This window comes from Epinephelus fuscoguttatus, linkage group LG24 (assembly GCF_011397635.1).
Source record: "Epinephelus fuscoguttatus linkage group LG24, E.fuscoguttatus.final_Chr_v1".
NCBI lineage: Eukaryota > Metazoa > Chordata > Actinopteri > Perciformes > Serranidae > Epinephelus > Epinephelus fuscoguttatus.
In genome coordinates, this window is record NC_064775.1 from 7930314 (window position 1) to 7949139 (window position 18826).

The window sequence follows — 18826 nt, forward strand, 5'->3', positions numbered from 1 at the left end:
CTCAGACTTGGACTCTCATTCTGACCTTGGCCGCAAACTGCCCCAGTGCATGCTGGAGGTCAAGGTGTGATGAAGCCAACAGAACCACATCATCTGCAAAAGATACACTTCTGAGGTCCCCATACCGAACCCCTTCCTCAAGATCCTGTCCATCAATATCACAAACAGGATCAGTGGCAAGGTGTTTGACTTTATGCTGAATATGTGGATGCAGCTCTCACTTTGGTCATACAGGAACCAGGTGGCTTGTCTGTGACCGCGGTGACCCCTAATTCCGCAGAATCCCCCACAAGACTTCCCAAGGGACGTGGTCATAAGTCTTCTCCAAGTCCACAAAACACATGTAGACTGAATGGGCAAACTCACGACCCCTCCAACATGCCCACAAGGGTAAAGAGCTGGTCCACTGTTCTACAACCAGGACGGAATTGCTCCTCCTGAATCCAAGGTTTGACTATCGGTCGGAGCCTCCTTGCCAGCACCCTTGAGTAAACCTTCCCAGAAAGGCAGAGTATTTTTTCTTATCGCAGTATTGTCACTTTTACTTGAGTAAAGGATCTGATTGCTTCTTCCATGATTGCAAAATATGCAGACTGACAAGTTTTGAAACACTTGCAGTTTCTTTGGAGCTGACTCACATATGATTAAGAACGGATTCTCCAGAATCTGCCTTTGTGCTGACATGGATCCTGGAGGAGCAGATGAAGCAATATGAACAAATGGCTGCAGCAGATGATTTATGGTGATGCATAACTAGTGTTTTCTCAGTGGACAAATGAGTCCGCCTCAAAATGGATCCTCTCAGCGTTTTGAATAAGCTCTCCCGCTTCGTTGTACATGCATTTGGGGATCAGTTTGTTTAATGACAGCAGGACCATCTTCAATCCATCATTACTTAGGGCCTTGTGATTAGTAAAATGCTCATCAAAGTCACGGTGGGAGTAAAATGCCCATGCGATCTCCCTGCAATCAATCAAATTGACTAAACCACAATGAAAGTGCGCACACACACACACTCTCTGTCTGCCGAGCTTTGTGTCGACCATAAGCTCTTTCCATTAAACCTGCGCTGCATTAAGCATTTGGGTTAAAAGCTTTCATAATCAGGTGTGTTCTCATTTAGTGTACAGAGATTTCCAAGATCAATACTGACCTTGACGCGGGAGCTTTGCCCACTGTGTGTAGGTGTGCGTGGGCGTATGCAGAAGGACCTCAGAGTCAGAGCTTTGTCCCGAGTGTGTGTGTCTATGTGTCCGCGTATTTGCCTGTCTGAGAGTGTGTTTGCTGTCTTCTATCTGCGGGGGCAAACTGTTTCCTACCGTGATCTCTTCATTCTGTGTTTGAGAGGAACTAACAGTGGTGTTCTGTAGATACTGCGCTTGTTTTTCTGCCTGACGCCCCCTCAGTTGATCCCGAGGTCCACTTTACAGACTGCAACTGCAACAAATGTAGAGTTAGAACCCATTAATGAGCACCACACACACACACGGGCATCTGCTTTGGTTCATTTGAAATGCATGCTGCATCCATGTTAACCATCTTAACCGATGCTAAGCATGGTATTCCAACTTAGAAGTGCACTGTCTTTTAAATGTGCTTGTATGCAAATGAATCCAGTGAGTGACTTTCCAGAAGGAGAGGTATTTGTCCCAGGTGCAATTTTATATAGGTGACACAATCCTTTGGCTAAATTGCTTTGTCTTATATAAAACAGCCGCCCACCTCAATATATCAACCTCAAACTTCATTGCACACAAGTCAAATCAAGAGAACGTCTCGCTGAATTTGTATATTTGTGCTGTATATATATGTGTGTTTTCATGAGAGTGAGCCCAGTGTGCGCTTGTGTGTTTTGTTTGCAAGTGTGTGGGCGATCAGGGACTTTTAGAGAAGTATGCCAGCAGCAGCGTTTTTACAAATGCCTCCTCTGCATTGAGATCAATATGCTGGGCCTTGGGGGATGAGCTTGACCTATGTGAGCAGTTTTTCATAATCACTTACGTCTTGAAAATACTGTTTTTTCTGCTCGTGTTGTGTTTTGCTTCGCTGCTTCTTGTATTCAGATGAAAACTCGATGCCATGTGGAGCGATTAAAAAGAAAAAGAGGAAAGCAAAGATAAATTGCTCTGATAGTTTTGAATTAGATGTTGTAGAGAACATGAGGAGGCTGGGGCATGGGTGGATTGTGAGACAGTGCACCCCTGGGCACTGATATGCAAAAGGCCAGCCCAACTCTCCAACACAGGAGCAAGACACACAGACTTTTTTGTTTTGTTGTTTTTGCCTCCTTTTGTTGTGTTTTTGCTGCTATTTGCAGTAATTACGAGATCACTGTGAGATCATTTTATTTCTTTTTCTGATCATTTTGTGTCCCTTAGTAGTCATTTTGTGTATCTTTGAGATCGTTTTGTGTCTTTTTTTTAATCACTTTGTCTTTCTTTGTCGCTGTTTTGCCCCTTTTGTAGTTGTTTTGTGTCTCTTTGTTGTCATTTTGTTTCTCTTTGTGGTTGGTATGTGTGTCCTTTTGTAGTCAAATTGTGTCTCGGAGGTCATTTTGTGTCTTTTTCTGATCATTTTATATCTCTTTGGGGTTGTTTTGCCCCCTTTTGTAGTTGTTTTGTGTCTTTTCGTATCAAATGTGTGCCTTTTTTGATTGTTTTGTGTGTCTTCATTGTCATTTTGTTACTCTTTGTGGTTGTTTCGCCCCTTTTTGTCATTGTTATGTGTGTCTTTGTTGACATTTCGTGTCTCTTTTTGAGATAATTTTGTGTCTTTTTCTGATCATTTTGTGTCCTGTGGTCTGTTTTGGCCCTTTTTGTAGTTGTTTTGCATCTTTTAGTTGTAAATTTGTGCCTTTTTTGATTGTTTTGTGTATCTTCATTGACATTTGTTTCTCTTTGTGATTGTTTTGCCCTGTTAGTAGTAGTTTTGTGTCTCTTTCTAGTCATTTCATGTCTCTTTTGAGGTCATTTTGTGTCTATTTTTGATCATTCTGTGTCTCTTTGTTGAAATTTTGTATCGCTTTGTCGTTGTTTTGTGTCTTTTTGTAGTACACTCGTGCCTTTTTTGATTGTTTTATGTCTCTTCGTTGCCATTTTATATCTCTTTGTGGTTGTTTTGCCCCTTTTTGTCATTTGTATGTGTAGTTATATTGTGTCTCAGAGGTAATTTTGTGTCTACTTTTGATCACATTTCTGTCCCTTGTGGAGTTTTTTGCCCCTTTTTGTACTTTATCTGTGTGTCTTTGGAGTTCCTTAGCATCTTTTTGAGGTCATTTTGTGTCTCTCTGTTGTCATGTTGTGTGTCTTTGTGGTTGTTCTTTTGTAGTTTTGTGTCTCTTTGTAGTCATTTTGTGTCTCTGAGGTTATTTTGTGCCCTTTTTATATAATTTTGTGTCTCTGTTGTCATTTAGTCTTTCTTTGCTGTTGTTTTGTGTCTCTTTTAAGGTCATTTGAAGTCTTTTATTGGTCATAATATGTCCCTTTGTTGTCATTTTGTCTTTCTTTGTAGCTGTTTTGCCAGTTTTGTAGTTGTTTGTGTCTTTTATGAGGTCATTTTATTTCTTTTTTTCTGATCATTTTGTGTCTTTTTTGTCATGTTGTGTCTCTTCTGATCATTTTGTGTGTCTTTGTGGTTGTTTTGCACCTTTTTCTCATTATTTTGTGTCTTTTTGTAGTAAATTTGTGCTTTTTTTGATTGTTTTGTGTCACTTTGTTGTCATATTGTTACTCTTTGTGGTTGTTTTGCCCCTTTTGTAGTTGTTACGTGTGTCTTTGTAGTTCCTTTGCATCTTGTTCAGGTCATTTTGTGTCTATTTGTGGTTGATTTTCCCATTTTTTGTAGTTGTTTTGTGACTCTTTGCAGTTCCTTTGCATCTTCTTGCAGTCATTTTGAGTCTCTTCCTGGTTGGTATGTGATAATCTGAGAGACATGTTGCAGGTGAGGGCCAGAGGGGCCCCTGACACTTTGGGGCCTTGGGCTCATGTCCATTAGGCCTGTTCAGTAATCCCTCCATGGACTGGGATAACATCAATATTAAAAGACACATTTGAGAGAAATTTCTTGTCTCTCTCTCTAAGACCTTTAATGTTGCTCCGCCTGAGATAATGTTTAGTAAATATTAACTTGCACTGCGCCACCCGTGTGTCAAATGTCACATGATGAATTATGTTGTGACACAAGCTAGTAACACATGTCAGCAGTTACCATCACTCGTCTGACCCCAGATCCTCCGTCTTTGAGTTTCACCATGATGGATATTAAATTGAGCCCATATGTGCCTGTGTTTCAAACAACTGCTCATGAAATATTACACTTAACATCAAACCAACGCCGCCTAACAACGTCTTCATCCCTGACACCGCCAGTGGCCTGTGTCCTGACAAACTGTGATGCCTTCATTCCCAGTAGCATTCCACTGGAGCAGCCCTTGGCCCTGACAGAGCAGTCTGTGATGGCTATGTTCATTGTTCATGTGCTCAATAGGCAGCGCATGGCGTGGGCAGCAGTCAGTGGGGCTAAATTTGTGCCTCTCTGCTCATTCCGGGGATATTTGTGACTTGCTCCTTGTTCACTCGTTTGCGCTTCTTGCTGACAACGGGTCTCTGTGTGTCACAGACTGCTAAATCCAGCCAGCTGCATGCAATTAGGCTGCAAAATGCTGGGGACGTGCATGCTCCGCTGCGAAGCATCAGGTAGTGACGATGTGCTGAGATAGAATCTTTGATCAGGGGAGGGGGAGAAATCGATACAGCATCGTATTGCAATACTTTTGTGTGGAAATACTGTATTGTCACATGGATGCCAAGGATAATATTCCAAATACAAATTCAACTTTTGGTGGCCAACTAGAATAATATAATTGGGTGCATTTTCAGTCCACTAGATACATTTTGCTGCAATAAAAATGATTACAGGGAGATGAAGAAACTGAAAACTTTATCTTTATCTTATCTAATTTGCAGTTATGTTTAAAATTGCAATAATATTGTATCGTGACCTAAATATGGTTTTAATATTGTATCATGGGGCCTCTGGTAAATCCCACCCCAACTAATTAAATGTATTTTGTGTCGTTTTAACAGTTAAATTCATTTTGACAGCTTTGAAATAGTAATAAGAACAAATTATAAGTAAAAACATCAGCGTAACACACACACACACACACACACACACACACACACACACACACACACACACACACATATATATTATAGTGATTATAAGAATTTAGACATATTCTTTGTTTAATTGATGATTGGTTTTGATAGAGCAGAAATCTAGATGTATAATCAGGAAAAATAAGCTAAATTTAAGCCAAATCAGTGACACCAGACTAAAATAATAATAAAAAATACAGCAATTTTCACTATTTATCCAGGAAATCATGTCTTTGAGGGTGTCACTGCACATATTAAAGTGTCAGAAGGTATGGGAATTAATGCAGTAACTCATAATAAACAGCTGTATGTTTTTATCTTGCCTATAGCAGCCTATTTTGACAGACAGACAGACAGACAGACAGACACTGGTTCATAAATCAGTGGCCACATCTTTTCCCCCAGGGAGATTCACTGTTGTTTCCTAGGTAACAAGCACCCCCTCCCTTTCCCCTTGGTTCCTCTGGACCGTACCAACTCCGCTGTGGGGTGGGAACTGTTTATCGAACTGAAGTACATTTCCGTGTTGTATTTGAACGCTATGTACGAACACGTTTTCATTTAATACTACTTGTTTTAAAGTGGCAGCTTATAATATGTCAAACAGTCGCGAATATACGCGTTATTAATGTGTGGAGTGAAGTAGCGACCCCCCTCCCGAAGCACATTCAACATTTCCTCGAACTGTCAAAATCGCTTGTTGCTTCCTACCCTAGCCTTAAAAGTAGTTAGCGAGCTAGCGTGTAGCGAGTGGTAGATCACTTCTGCCTTTCACTGACACACATTTTGAAAGCAAGAAAAAAGTTTGGGAAGATTTCAGGAGGCACCAGCGTCAAGTCTCGGTCGAAGACTGTTTTTTTTTTGGCGTCTTGTTCCGAACCGTTGGTCCCCGTTAGAACCGGAATAGCGCTCTTGAGTAGCGGTTGGTGGAGGCTGGATGTGACAGGTTCGTCATCAGGTAAGCTGCAGGTAGTTAGCTTAGCAGCTAGCACCCGTTGCCTCTGGCTGTTCTTTACACACTTGTAATTGCGGTGTAGTGGACATAACAGCTCTCTGGAGTGTCGTGAAGGCTAACTATGCTTCCAGTGATGCTACTACTGCATCATAAACATTATGGGCTGGTGTCTGTGTCGCTATGCTAGCTTACAATCACTGCTCTGGCTAATGACAACAAGTGAAAGCAGCTACAGAGGAAAAAGTGGTGCCTGTGTGTCTCTGCTGCTTTCTGCTGTATGCTATTTGTCATCAGTGCCTGACTATAATGCGGGAACAGGTTGATAATAACTCATTTATTATTGATTCCAAGCATGATAGACAGTCACCATTATTCAGCAGTGACGCTGCCATCGTCACAGGGTGCACCCAGTGTGTGTTATTACTCCCAGATGCACATGAAAACGATAAAGCAGCTCTAATGAGACACAAGTGGAGGCACATTTTAATCTGCTGCAGGTTGGCTGAGCACGAGCCTTTACACCTTTACACCTGGGTAAGGTTAATAAGTTGGGATCAGGCTAGCTGCTGGGTCATGGACAGTAATTGGGCTGTGTGAAAATGCAAATCTGGGGATGTAATTGCACAAATGGAGGCATTATGGGATATCAGTAGCAGTATAACAATATGACTTTAGCTTGTTATAATGTGTTTATTAAGGCTATTACAGTGCACTTGAGTAAGGCGTAGTGATCCACAGCGTACTATGATTGTTGGGGATGTACTTTATTTAATCAGCAGTATGAAAAGTTGGCTTGTAATGTTTTACAGGGTCAAATTAGCATCAGATTAACCTACTGTTAATAGTCAATGTTTAATCCCAAAGTATACAAGACTAGATGTCGTCTTATACATTGCATAAAGGCTGTTTACAGTAAAGTACTGTAATTTTCCAAACTGTTCTAGCTGTTGTAAAGCACCAAAAGTCAACCCTACAATAAAAAACATTGTGCTATTTGATTTCCTCCATATTATCCAACCCTATCTCAATCCAGCAGGAATATTAACGTAGAGAATCCATTACTTCCTGGTTCGTCTTCGCCTACACATTCACCAGGCACTTGTGTATTGTCCATCCTTGTGTGGACTCGTGTGACAGACTTACCAGAATGGGTTTCAAGCGGAAGGAAGCACAACTCTCTGCCGCTTGATATTTGATTACGGCTAATAATAGAAAAAGACAGCTGCCTTTTCATTGATCTGTCTTTGGTGCCCTATTTCTAAGCCCTGCTTTTTTTTTCCACCTACCCAGCAGCACCACCACAGAATGCTGTATTCTGTACTGCGGAGCATTTTAAACCCATCAATCTTCATTTGATATAATTAGCCATTGTGTTGGAATACTCCTTTTGTTTTTTGAAAATGAAGCCGCTTTGGGCTGCAGAATCCTAAATCTGGTTGTGTGCGAGCGAGCCAAGCCGTCCGGGGTCAAACAGGACAGGGATAATAAGAGGGGAGGGGATACGGCGCGGGAAGGAAGTGGCTCGGCTTGTTTGTCTGCCAGGCTTTTGTTTGTGTTCCTGTCGGACGAATCTATTTAGAAGGTAGGCTATCTGAGGTCTGCCGCTGGAAATTAGCTACGAGCAGCCTTGTTGTGCATTTATTGACAGTTATTCAGTAATGTGGTTATTGAGGAGTCGTTTGCAGCCAAATGAGACATTGATAAGCTTCATCTATCAGCAGCGATGAAGCAGCCGGGCCTGGTCCAAGTGCTGTTGTTGTGGATGAATGATAACAGATTGAGTTGTTTGACGTTACAGTGAAGTTTCTGCGGTACTGCTGCCGTCTAGCTCTTTCAGCGTGCTGCATCTGTGTGTATGAGAGTGTGACTTCATTCAAAGGTGTAAGGTGACACTTTTGCTCCTGACAAAGCCTGACATCCCCCGCCTTCCTCTTGGTATAATGGCAGAGCGCTTGTCTGTGTTATTTCATTACAGGTGCTCTGATGCCTACGATGACGTCAGTATTCGTTGCCATTTGCTGAGGTGGACAGTTTCTCATGCTCAAGGGATTAATCCCCCCCTAAACCACTTGACAAACCTATTTCCTGTGAGATCAGATTATATATAGCTATTAAAGTGTAATCAGACAGCGAATAGGTTTGTTTATCATTGAACTGTAAAGCATGTTTAGCCTCATTGATGTCAACGAAACGCCCAGGCTGCCGCGTCATTCACAGCCTTTGTATGAGACAGAGGCAGAGAGAGAGAGAGACACACAGAGATAGACGGTACAGCTGTTCTATTGAATCTGGATCGAAAAGTCATGAAGCTGGATCTCTGACTCATCAGTTCTGTGACGCTCCGGTTTCACGGCTCATATGATGCCAACCAGCATGTCATCAGCCGGGCGGAGGGGAGGAGACAGACCAAGACTTTCAATCCCAGCCTCAATTCTGATGCAATAACAATCACAGAAATGTTCACCACTGTGCAATTTTCCAGTCGGGTACATTTAAAGAATTTGACTGAAACAGAGAACAGAGTGCTTTGAGAAAAAGGGGGGGACATACAGGTGAGGGATGTGAGAGGAAGGGGGGAGAGAGGAGGAGTGTCTGGATGGTGGAGTGAATGAGTTTAGAGGACGGATGCTGAGGGGAGGTAGAGGAGAGGAGGGGGAGGAGGTGTGGTGCTCCTGTTTCCTGGGGGGATGGTGTTAAATGTGATGATAGAACATAGACAAGGACAAGGCTGGTCTTTATATGCGACTGCAGCAACTCTTTGATTATTGGGTATGTGCATTGCTGTGTTGCACGAGTCTGGATTCTGTTCTTGTATTTTCAGGTGGCGCTGATTGGGGTAGGATTGAAAAAGATAAATAATGTAGGCATGAAATTGGGGAAATACCTCCCCAAGATCAGCATTCAGAGGATGTTACTGTAAGCACAGTTTTCGCCCTATCACTTAGTCTGCAATCGACAGGCTCAGAAAGCTGCGATTCAGAGGAGCTCTCCTTTTATTGGCTGGAGCTGTTAAGGGGCAGGGCCTTGCCACAGGCTGGTGGGCAGGAAGGGGCTGGCTTTAGGGGTGTGTGGTGCTGGTGGTGGTGGTGGTGGTGGGGGGTTGGCTGGAAGTGTTTCAGCCAGATAGTTGGAGTAGACACTCTTCTGCTTCCTGCCTGCCTGCCTCGCTCGCTTGCTCCGTCGCTGAGAGAGAAAGAGAGAGAGAGAGAGAGACACATCGAGAGAAAATCCCTGTCTAGGCATGGACCTCCGGCTGCAGCACTCGGCAGCTGGCGAGGAATGACAACAGTTCACATGGTCATTAACTCCAGTCGCTGAGGCTGAAGGGAAAACTGTGCTGTAGCTCAGTGTCACAGAAGCACCGGGTGCCTCCTATGTTCGGGACAGCAGACACACGGAGGCACGCAGCAGAGCTCCGGGACCCGAGTGGAACGAGGTGGGAAAGAACCGTCATATTGGCTTTTTTTCCTCAAAGATTTTTTTCAGGAGTTTTGCTGCAGTGTGCTGCATACCAGTCTGGGTGGGGAGGGAGGAGAGGGGAATGTTTTATCTGTGCGAGGGGAAGGAAATATGGTGTGTGTGGGATAAATGCACAGGAGTAGTGGGAGCTCGCAGCCACGCAGTAACTACCCGTATTGCAGTTTCCAGCACTGTAATGGACTTTCTCTTTCGCCTCCTGAGGGAGAGGCATTATCACAGCAGTTGACTTGCCCCTCTCTCAGTGCAAATGTCAGACGCTCTTTTTCTTTTTTGCCACATGGGCTCCATATTTTTCACTCTCTAGAGAAAAGCCTGTCGCGTTGTGTGGCATCTGCCCTGTCACTGCTCGCATTGTGCGGCTCTCACAAAGTTTCGCCTCGTAACTCGTGGTGTGCAAATTCTCCAAATAACAAGGGCAAAGATTGTTTGCTCAGGACAGGGTCTCGTGTTGTATGTGGACACAAATAGCTGGAACTTCACAGTTCTAATAAGGCGCGCATCATAATTAACCTTTTGAGTTAGACGAGGCACGGTTGACGTGTCCCTCGCTTTCCGCTGCCTGTCTAGATTTAGCTTTAGACGCTGGGCCTGGAGCAGCCGAGCAGTGGACATCATCGGCCGCATGGAAAAGGCCAGGGTGGTGTCATACATCTGGCCGTGGATCAAGGGGAAGTGGGTGTTTTCTAAAATGGAACATCAGTTCAGCCCTTCCTGTTGAGCAAAGAATGGGATAAGTCTCAGACAAGTCCTCACTGCAAGACCCCGTCAGCCAGAAATCCCCTTTCTCTGAATTGACTCTCATGCAAATTGCACCTCAAGATGGTATTAAAAAGGATTTAGTGGTCGGTAGCGTTTTCAGACATCTCGTGCTTGAAAGAGGGAGTCTGATTGCTCTGTGACACAGGGGTGAGTTTGCTGAATCATTCGGCTCTTATGTTTTCAAGTGCTGTAATTTGAAGGCTTAAGATTTCAATTCATTTGATGTGTTTCGCTTAATATTTCAACGTATGAGAGCTTTAATCTAACGAGGTATTTTCCATCCTCGATTTTAGGCTGTATGAAGTCAGTGCAAGTTATGGAAAACAGCTGCTTTACAGTAGGCACAGTGCAGTTTTCACCTCAGCCTTCTCAATCAAGTGAGCTTGGGTATCCTGTTAATCATCATGTTTTTCTGAACGGCAGAGTTCACCTCTGGCTGCCAGCTATACTGTAATTAGCTGATGACTTGCTCGAGTCCTGTGGCGAGGCAGGGAGTAGACAAGAACACTTACACAGTAAACAAGTCCATTTACAGAGTGCAGAGGTTGACATCCATCCCAGATACAGATCTGTCCTTATACACACTTGATGGAAACAGTGCATCGTCTGTTCTGTGCTACAAATCAGGCCACTGGTCAGGAGAGGAGAGTCCAGTCCCATATCATAAGCAGGGCCATTTGGGTCACTGTGGTTTAGCTAAGGCTATTATGATATGGGGCACACCTATCTGCTGACTCTGTGAAATGCTTCTTGCGTTGCCTCTGAACAGTAGCTTAGTCCTGGTATAGCCTCTGCTGAGCTCACTCACCTGTCCTTATCGCTAATGGCACTTGATGATATTGAACTCAAGGAGCTGTAGCTTATGCCAAAGACAATTTCATAAGCATCGTAATGTCCATAGTATTAAATACGAATTAGGCTGCAGGGTCTGATCCACTCTGGAGGATGCAAAGGAGCATTTTGAGAGCTGGTGATGTCACACTCAAAGCCAGGTTAGGTTTGTTCGGGACATTTTGATAAAAACTGTAAGGCTTGCTCACTTTCCATTACTCACTGGAAGCAGAACATTTTCCTATTACACTTCAACAATGAGGCCCTCTCTGCGCAGCCTTGAAAAACATTGACCACTTGTTCCTCTTGGCCATGCAAATGACCATAGAGCTGTGGTTCGCCAGCATAAAATGGTAATAAATGGAAATGCGGCCTCTCAGGTACCCAGCTCAGGTGCTTGTCTGTCACAGTGGTTTGTGTTTCAACTTTATTTCGTTGGCAACACCCGGCCGATGCCAAACGTTGTCACAAGACTTACGACCAATGGAAACCAGGTAGCTTATCGTCTCTGCTGAACAAATACAAGCAGCTAAGATAAACCGCAGCCCACAGACAGAGCGCACAGATACCAGACTAATGGCTTACATACGTGGTATTCAGAGGTCAAGCCAATGACTTTCACTCGAGACGGCCCAGTCCCGCTGACTCTCATTCAATTAAGCAGACTGACCAAGATAATGCCCCTGCCAGCTGGCCTTAGTAAGCGTCAGTAATCCATAAAGTCTAGTACTGTGGTGCTTTTCTTCACATCTCTGCCCTGCTTTATCAGGTCACCCTGTCTGTCCACTGTTTGCACTGAGGACACAGAGGGGACAAAGGCTTCTTGCAGGAACTCAGGGACTAAAGATAAACAGGATATACGGTGCACTGCAGGATTCGGCTCTTGAGGTTTTGTTTGAAATGTGTACAGCTGAAAACAAAGGATGACGCATCAGGATTAAAGATTCTGTTGGTGAAGTGAACAGCTATATTAAAGGGACAGTTTGGATTTTTTTGAAGTGCGTTTGTATGGGGTTCTTATGTGTTGTAAGTGTATTACATACAGTAGATGCAAGTCAGCACATCCCCAGTTTGGAGAAGCAGGCTGGAGTCTGACACAGAAGCTAAGCAATCCACCGCTGTGGAAAGCCCCCAGACTCCATTGTCAAAAACAGTCATTTTAGTTTGCTGAACATGGGAGCTACCTGTCTACTGCTACTGTGATCTGTTAGTTAGTTTGTGTGATTGTGTGGCTTTGGTGAATCCGAACGAATCCTTTTGAATGCCGAAGTCACACAAAAACACAAGCAAAATAATTGCTCAATGCAGCGGTACACCAGCAGCTCCTATTTTTTAGCAGTGTTAAATCACTGTTTTTCTCAATGGAGTCTGGCTTTGAAGACAGTGATAAAACGGCTTAATTTTCCCGTTGGAAATGACTGTTTAACATTTAGGTAAAGCAGTGAAAACACTCTCAATGACATCTACTGTGTGTAACAAACTCTCTATGGATAAATACCCCATGTAACCCCATGTCGAAAAAACTGGACCGTCCCTTTAACATTCACACACCCAGGGTTTCTCTAACGGAAATGATGAACGGCGTCTATGTCATTACAAAACCTTGAAACACTATATATGTCTCGTCAGAGCCAGGTTATAACACTAGTCCTTGACTCTTCTTCTGTTACTGTCAGTTTTTGTCCCTGCAGAAACAGAACCTAGGTCAGTCATGACGGTATACGAGGTGTGCTTATCTCTAAGGTCAAAACACTGGGTGCTATATGGTCCCTTCGTACCTGCTGACCATCTGTCTTTCCCTTTACGTCAGTGGCATTGTGTTTAAAGCTCGACCGCTAAGCTCAGCGTAAACTAAGCCAGGCTGCATGTGCTGTAGGTGTCATGCACAAGCAGAGGCTAAGCTAGCCCAAGCCAAGTCAAAGGCGTCCAAGGACTTAAGTCAAAACCAGACTAGACGGGATGTTGTTACACAAAAGAGGTAGCACTTTTCCCCCCTTGGATGACAGTTTGCTTTCCAGCAGGGGCTTTGATATGTTCCAAAAATGTAAGAGGGCTCGGTCGTCTCTGCTGAAGACAGGCTAGCATTAGCTAACATGCTACAGCAGCGTCGTTTCACTGTTGCACATCCATCTCTGTCAAGCTTATTTGGCGAGGCTCATGCATCACACTGCAAATTATAAATGGTTAGGTGCTCAAGTTTTCAGTACATCTTTTCAGTATCAATTAATCTACTGATGATTTTACTTATCTACTAAGCATTTAGGCTATAATTATTGATGTCACACTGAGTGCATTTAAGTTGACATGAATACCCGTTCATGAGGCTTATCCTGGTTATGATCTTATCTGTGATATTTACAAAAACAAACCAACCAGGTGTCTGCTCTGAGCCCCAACCACTGTCTCCCTGTCTCACTCTGTCTCGATTATACACACTCACATTACTTACTAGGCAAACGGTATTCCTTATAACATTGTTTTATAACACTGTCTTGGACTTTGATTAATGTTAGGACTAAGTTTTGCTATTAAATACTTTTTAAGCTACTGAAATAAGTCAATATAAAGTAGTATTGAAGAGTCTCCAGTCAAATGATACTTGAATTTGATCTTTTCAGACCATCCTGACCATTGCCAGTTTAGCAAACTTTCTGTTGCTGCCGTCTCCAAAACAAACGTCTCCCGGGGAACGATTGCTTCAACATCTGCCTGGTTAGCACGAGCTAACACAGCATAGCAGCAGCTGCTAACATCTGACTCCATACTCTGAAATGGTCCCAACGAATTCGAACTGACAATGAAACAGCTTGTTTCTGTTGTAAAACCTGGTAATAACTGTTAGGCAACGTTAGCCGTGTGATGCTAGCAGTTAGCCCTGTCACTACCACTTCATATAGGACAAGGGGGCAGTGGATTCATTACTGAAAATCAAAACTCTGGATATGTTGTATTCATGCAACAGTATTCCATTTTTTTCGGAGTACTCCAGGGAGCATATTTGGGTCTCTCCTTAATGGGATTTCTAAAACAAAATCCAGAGATATGGTGTTTACATGCTCGAACATATCAACAAGATGCTATAACTGCTTGATCATAAACAGGTTATTCATGTCCATGTAAAACACTCCTTGTCACTTTTTTTAAATTGGCAGGTATTGATGTCATTTGATATTCTTAGAAAATGTGACATTTATGAAGCAAATGTTCTATTGTCTAACCAGTTAATCAAAGAATTGATCCAGGCCCAGCCTAAATGCAGATTTTGTGCGTAACAGCACCAGTAATAATGACAAACAAACAGTAGCTTGGACAGCAGTTCCCTGGGCATATTGCACAAACATACAACAGTCTCATGCACAGTGTGGAAGCAGACCTGCGGTCATGTTCCTGCATGATTATTATCCTACCATCACCCACATAAGGGTCTTTTTGATCTGCGGACTGCACCATTTGTTTTGAATACCTTTCATGACAAACATTGTTTGAATGTTGCCCATTGAGTCCCCTGTGAGCTTTTCAGATGACTCCAGCCAACCCTTATCCACACTGTCGGCCCACTGTTGTGATGTTATGAAAGCTCTCAGTGCTGTAAACCTCAGTTTTCTTAACAAAAAATAAAAATGACCAACGGCCGTGTCCCTTAACCGTTGTATCACAACTTCCTCCATCATTTGAGGCCAAATGAAATGGTGCCAGCGTCCCTTCACACATTCTGACAAAGTAGGTTAGCTTGATCACATACCTCTTCGGGTTTCTAAAAATAAGATGGGATTAATTGTTAAAGGTCAGATCTGACATGATTCTTACCTGACTTTCTCTTCCGCAGCGATTGGCTCTCTCCCTGGGGAGATGGTGTGAAATTAAATCCTGCCTTGGAAAGTGGAGCCTGGGCGTCAGTGTGATCGGGCGAGGAAGCTTCTCATCTTATTTCACATGATCAGCACTAAAGTGGGACAATATGATTAGGTAGACAATGGTCTGGATTCATAGACTTGGAGCTGTGTAGTGTTGGTGGGTGCTTTCAAGGGTAAGCATCCCGCAATCAAGTAAAGTCTGGATGATCTCTTATTCATAAACGAGGATATATGGTCTTGTCTTTATGGTCTTTTTGAGTTCCTCCCTTTGATATTTCAGACTTCAAACAAAACTACAAGCAGAATTCAGAATTCTCCAATTAGAAAGACCAAGTTTTAGACCAAGATGCAGGATGATTTTTAAATCTAAAGGACAGCAGGACAAAAATACTGTGCCGAACCCAAATCTGGCTACACCTGTGTGTGACAGCTCTTTAAGAGTTTGTACCTCTGAAGGGAACTGCTTCTTGGGAACTGCTTCTTCCCTCAACGGTTGCGTAGATGGTTTGAGCACAAGTCCCAACTTGCCTTCATTAAGACCAAGTGAGGCTTGTCATATTCCTTTAGAGGTTGTTGAAGATATTGTTCTCCCAGTATTTGACATAGTCTTGGTGTTTGCTCCTGCTGCTGTTCTCTGTGGACACGTTTTTATGTTAGTAAAAGAGGGGATCTTTTAACCAGAGCTGTATGTTTTTACAACCCCTTCTCCTCCCTCAGTCTGGTGTCCTCAACCCTCTTTTCCCACCCCCAGTTAGCAGAAAAACATTTCCAGATGTGCCAAGAAAAGAGCTCCTTGCGCAGTAGCTTAGTAATGGATTTCGTGCGCTCAAGCTAAAGGTCACTTCCTCATATTGTTGCTCCACCAATTGTACCCCTAGACGACCCCAGACAACAATCAGACACAGAGACAAGTATCTTTACAGGATCAGGCAGCGAGCAACATACACAAATTCCCTGCTATGAATGTAAATTGACAGGCCACTGTCAATGAGCTGGTATCTAATTTGGACAGTGGGAGACCAGTGAATATTGCGGGACACTGGGAAGCGTCATAATCGTGTCTGGCACTGGCATATGCATCTGTCTCGGTCCCTCTGTGGCTGCTGGACGGCTGCCCAGAATAGTGCTGCGCTGCGCGGTTTTCTATTGGCTGCACCATCCCGCCGTGCATGACTCTACAGGGCGGGTTGGACCCTGGGGCCTTTTTCTATCTCCGCTCTGACTCGATGCTCTTGTCCACTGTCTCATAGCACAGAGGCTTTTGCCATTCACCGCTTTGTGTGCAATATGTTGGAGAGCCAGTGGGCTTGTAGTCACCTCGCACAACGGCACACAGCAGTGATTGTCGGACTTAAACTCAAGTGGCTGCTGAATAACCTCAGAGCGAGCACACCTCTGGGGCAGCATGCACGCCAATTCAGATTTACATGCATAAACAAACGCTGTTAACCCCTGCTGAATAGTTGCCAATCATATTTAGCAAACCGTTTCCTCACTCTGTTTCTTTCTCTTCTCCAGATCACTGACAGAAAGTGCCTTGTGAGACGACATCCTTACTTGAAGATCCCCGGGTGTTTCTGAAGAGCTCCAGATTTTCCCCTCTGCAGTCGTGACAGGACAGCCGCCGCAAACACCCCCGACCTTTCTCTTTGTCCTTACCTGTGCTGAGTGTGGAGAAACCCCAAGTGAAGCGGTGGACCTACTGCACCGCTGGCCAAGGTGCCAAAGCTTTGAGAGAGAAAGCCACAAACTTTGTGTTCAAAACTGTGCCATCGCACCTCAAAATAGCACCTTCGTTGCTCCCTAACATCCAACCTTTGCACAGATATCATCACTCATATACAGGTCATTTTTGGGGACATCGGTACAACCAGTAGAGCTTGTCTCTGAGCATGCCCCCTCTGCCCAGTCAGAGGTTCGCACCTGAGACTTACTGATTGATGAACAATTAGCAGTGTGACTGACAAACTCCACAACAGAAGCGCAGTCCCATGCTCCGGTCACAGAGACATTGCCAGTCCATTACCTCCACTTTCCTGTCCGCAAGGACAAACCTCATCCGCTGACCTGAAGCAGATCATTTATAGCTGCATGTTCCATCACTTTTAGTTGTTTTATTTTTTATTTTTTTTTTACTGGAACACTCTGAAACGCCTCCTCAGAGGATAGCCTCCTCCTCAAACCAAGTGGCTCCACTCCACCACAGCTCCACAGCCAGCGCCGCTGACATGGCTCTAAACATTGCCTCGATACGGGACACAAAATGGCTGACCCTGGAAGTGTGCCGGCAGTTTCAGAGAGGGACTTGTTCACGCAGCGATGAGGAATGCAAATTTGCCCACCCACCCAAAAGCTGCCAGGTGGAAAACGGGAGGGTGATTGCCTGTTTTGACTCGTTAAAGGTAAGAAGTTTTAAACACAGTAGGTAACTGCTGTTGGGATTTTATGAATTTTACTTCGTCTTTGTCTTCTACTCTGTAATTTACCTCGCTGTACACAACCTCATGAAACTGTCAAACGATATAAAGCAAATATGAACAATGGAATTGCATCTCTGCAGCACCAGTATAGCTTGTGACATAAAGCTTTGTGGTCCCTAATGGTCGGTGGGTGTTGGTTGTCTGCTCAAATTAGCATGTGTGTCAGGCCTCCATGCTGCGCTGCAGTTAGCAGAGCAGTCTGACCTATGAAGCTAAAGGCCAGAGAGGTCTGTTGTCATGTTCACTGTCACCACAGGTGTGTGTGTGTGTGTGTCTTTGGTTTTTTTATACAGTAAGTTCATCTAATGTTACCGCACCCTGTCCATCATCTGTAGATGTGGGCGAACATCTGAGCGCCTGAAGTCATTCCAGGGCTTCTATTCCTGGGTGCATGTCAGCTGTCACACACAACCAACAACCAACATAAACAGCCGGGGTGTTTTGTAATGTTTGGTTCTCACGGATCCAAGAAGAGATTTCGGTATAGCATCGTCCAAGTTGTCAGAATCTCTATTTTAAATGGATAATATTGTTTTAATTGACTACATGTGGTTGCTACAGAAATCCACAAGAGGCCTGTTGTTTATTTGTTGACCCGTCTTACCACATATCATGTAGCTGTTATATTTATTATGTGCAATACACTTATTTTTGCACATTTTGCCCAATTAAATGTTGTAAATTATCTTAAATAAGTTTAACAACAGACACTTTGAAAGTCTCCCCAATTATAACAAGGTCGCTTCGCTCAAGCCCCCACATGCTGCAAACAAAATGTCTGCATCCAAGAGCAACCTATTATTTTCTAGCTGTGTGGAAAAAAAGCAGTGACAATGATAAATAGCCAAAGAAACTAGAGCAGAACACTGAAACTGTGAGGAGTTGGGGTTTTTTTTGGAGTATAAACTGTAGCTGCATTTTACATATACAGCAAGTGCAGTGTGTGTAGAGCGCGTTTCACAGTTTTCAAGGTTGGACTAGGTCGCTGACAAAACAGAGAGACTAGATTCACACCACTGCCGGAGCTGTTCTTAATTCTGTTGCGGTACATTTTTCTATATCTGAAAGTTGCGACCCTTTTGCTCCTGAAACACATGGTGAGCTTTCCACACTTTCATTTTTTTGTACTTGAAATCCATGAAGATCTTTGCAGTGTGTAAAACTCTTCATTCCAAGTTGCTCATGGGCAATTATTTATGCAACACTATGAAAACAAGCTGCGTTCATGGTGCTATCAGCTGTATTCCTGGTGTAGACTTTGCTCATGGTAAGGCTCCTTGAGTTATTGCTCGCAGCCAGCCAGTGAGT

General features: G+C 43.7%; 1 protein-coding gene across 13 annotated transcripts in view; it reads left to right on the forward strand.

Annotated features, from left to right (window-relative positions):
* Positions 1 to 5735: 5735 nt before the first annotated feature.
* The window catches only part of mbnl2 (muscleblind-like splicing regulator 2), a 61404-nt gene continuing 48313 nt past the window's right edge, over positions 5736 to 18826 (forward strand). For 2 of the 13 annotated variants that reach the window (XM_049569721.1, XM_049569725.1), the window contains exons 1-2: positions 5807 to 6117; positions 16557 to 17440. In XM_049569721.1, coding sequence (XP_049425678.1) covers positions 17267 to 17440 — 174 coding nt within the window. In that variant the 5' untranslated portion in view covers positions 5807 to 6117; positions 16557 to 17266. Of the gene's footprint in view, positions 6118 to 9219; positions 9551 to 10299; positions 10501 to 16556; positions 17441 to 18826 lie in introns of those variants that run through there. The other 11 variants (XM_049569720.1, XM_049569717.1, XM_049569723.1 and 8 more) reach the window with 11 other exon arrangements.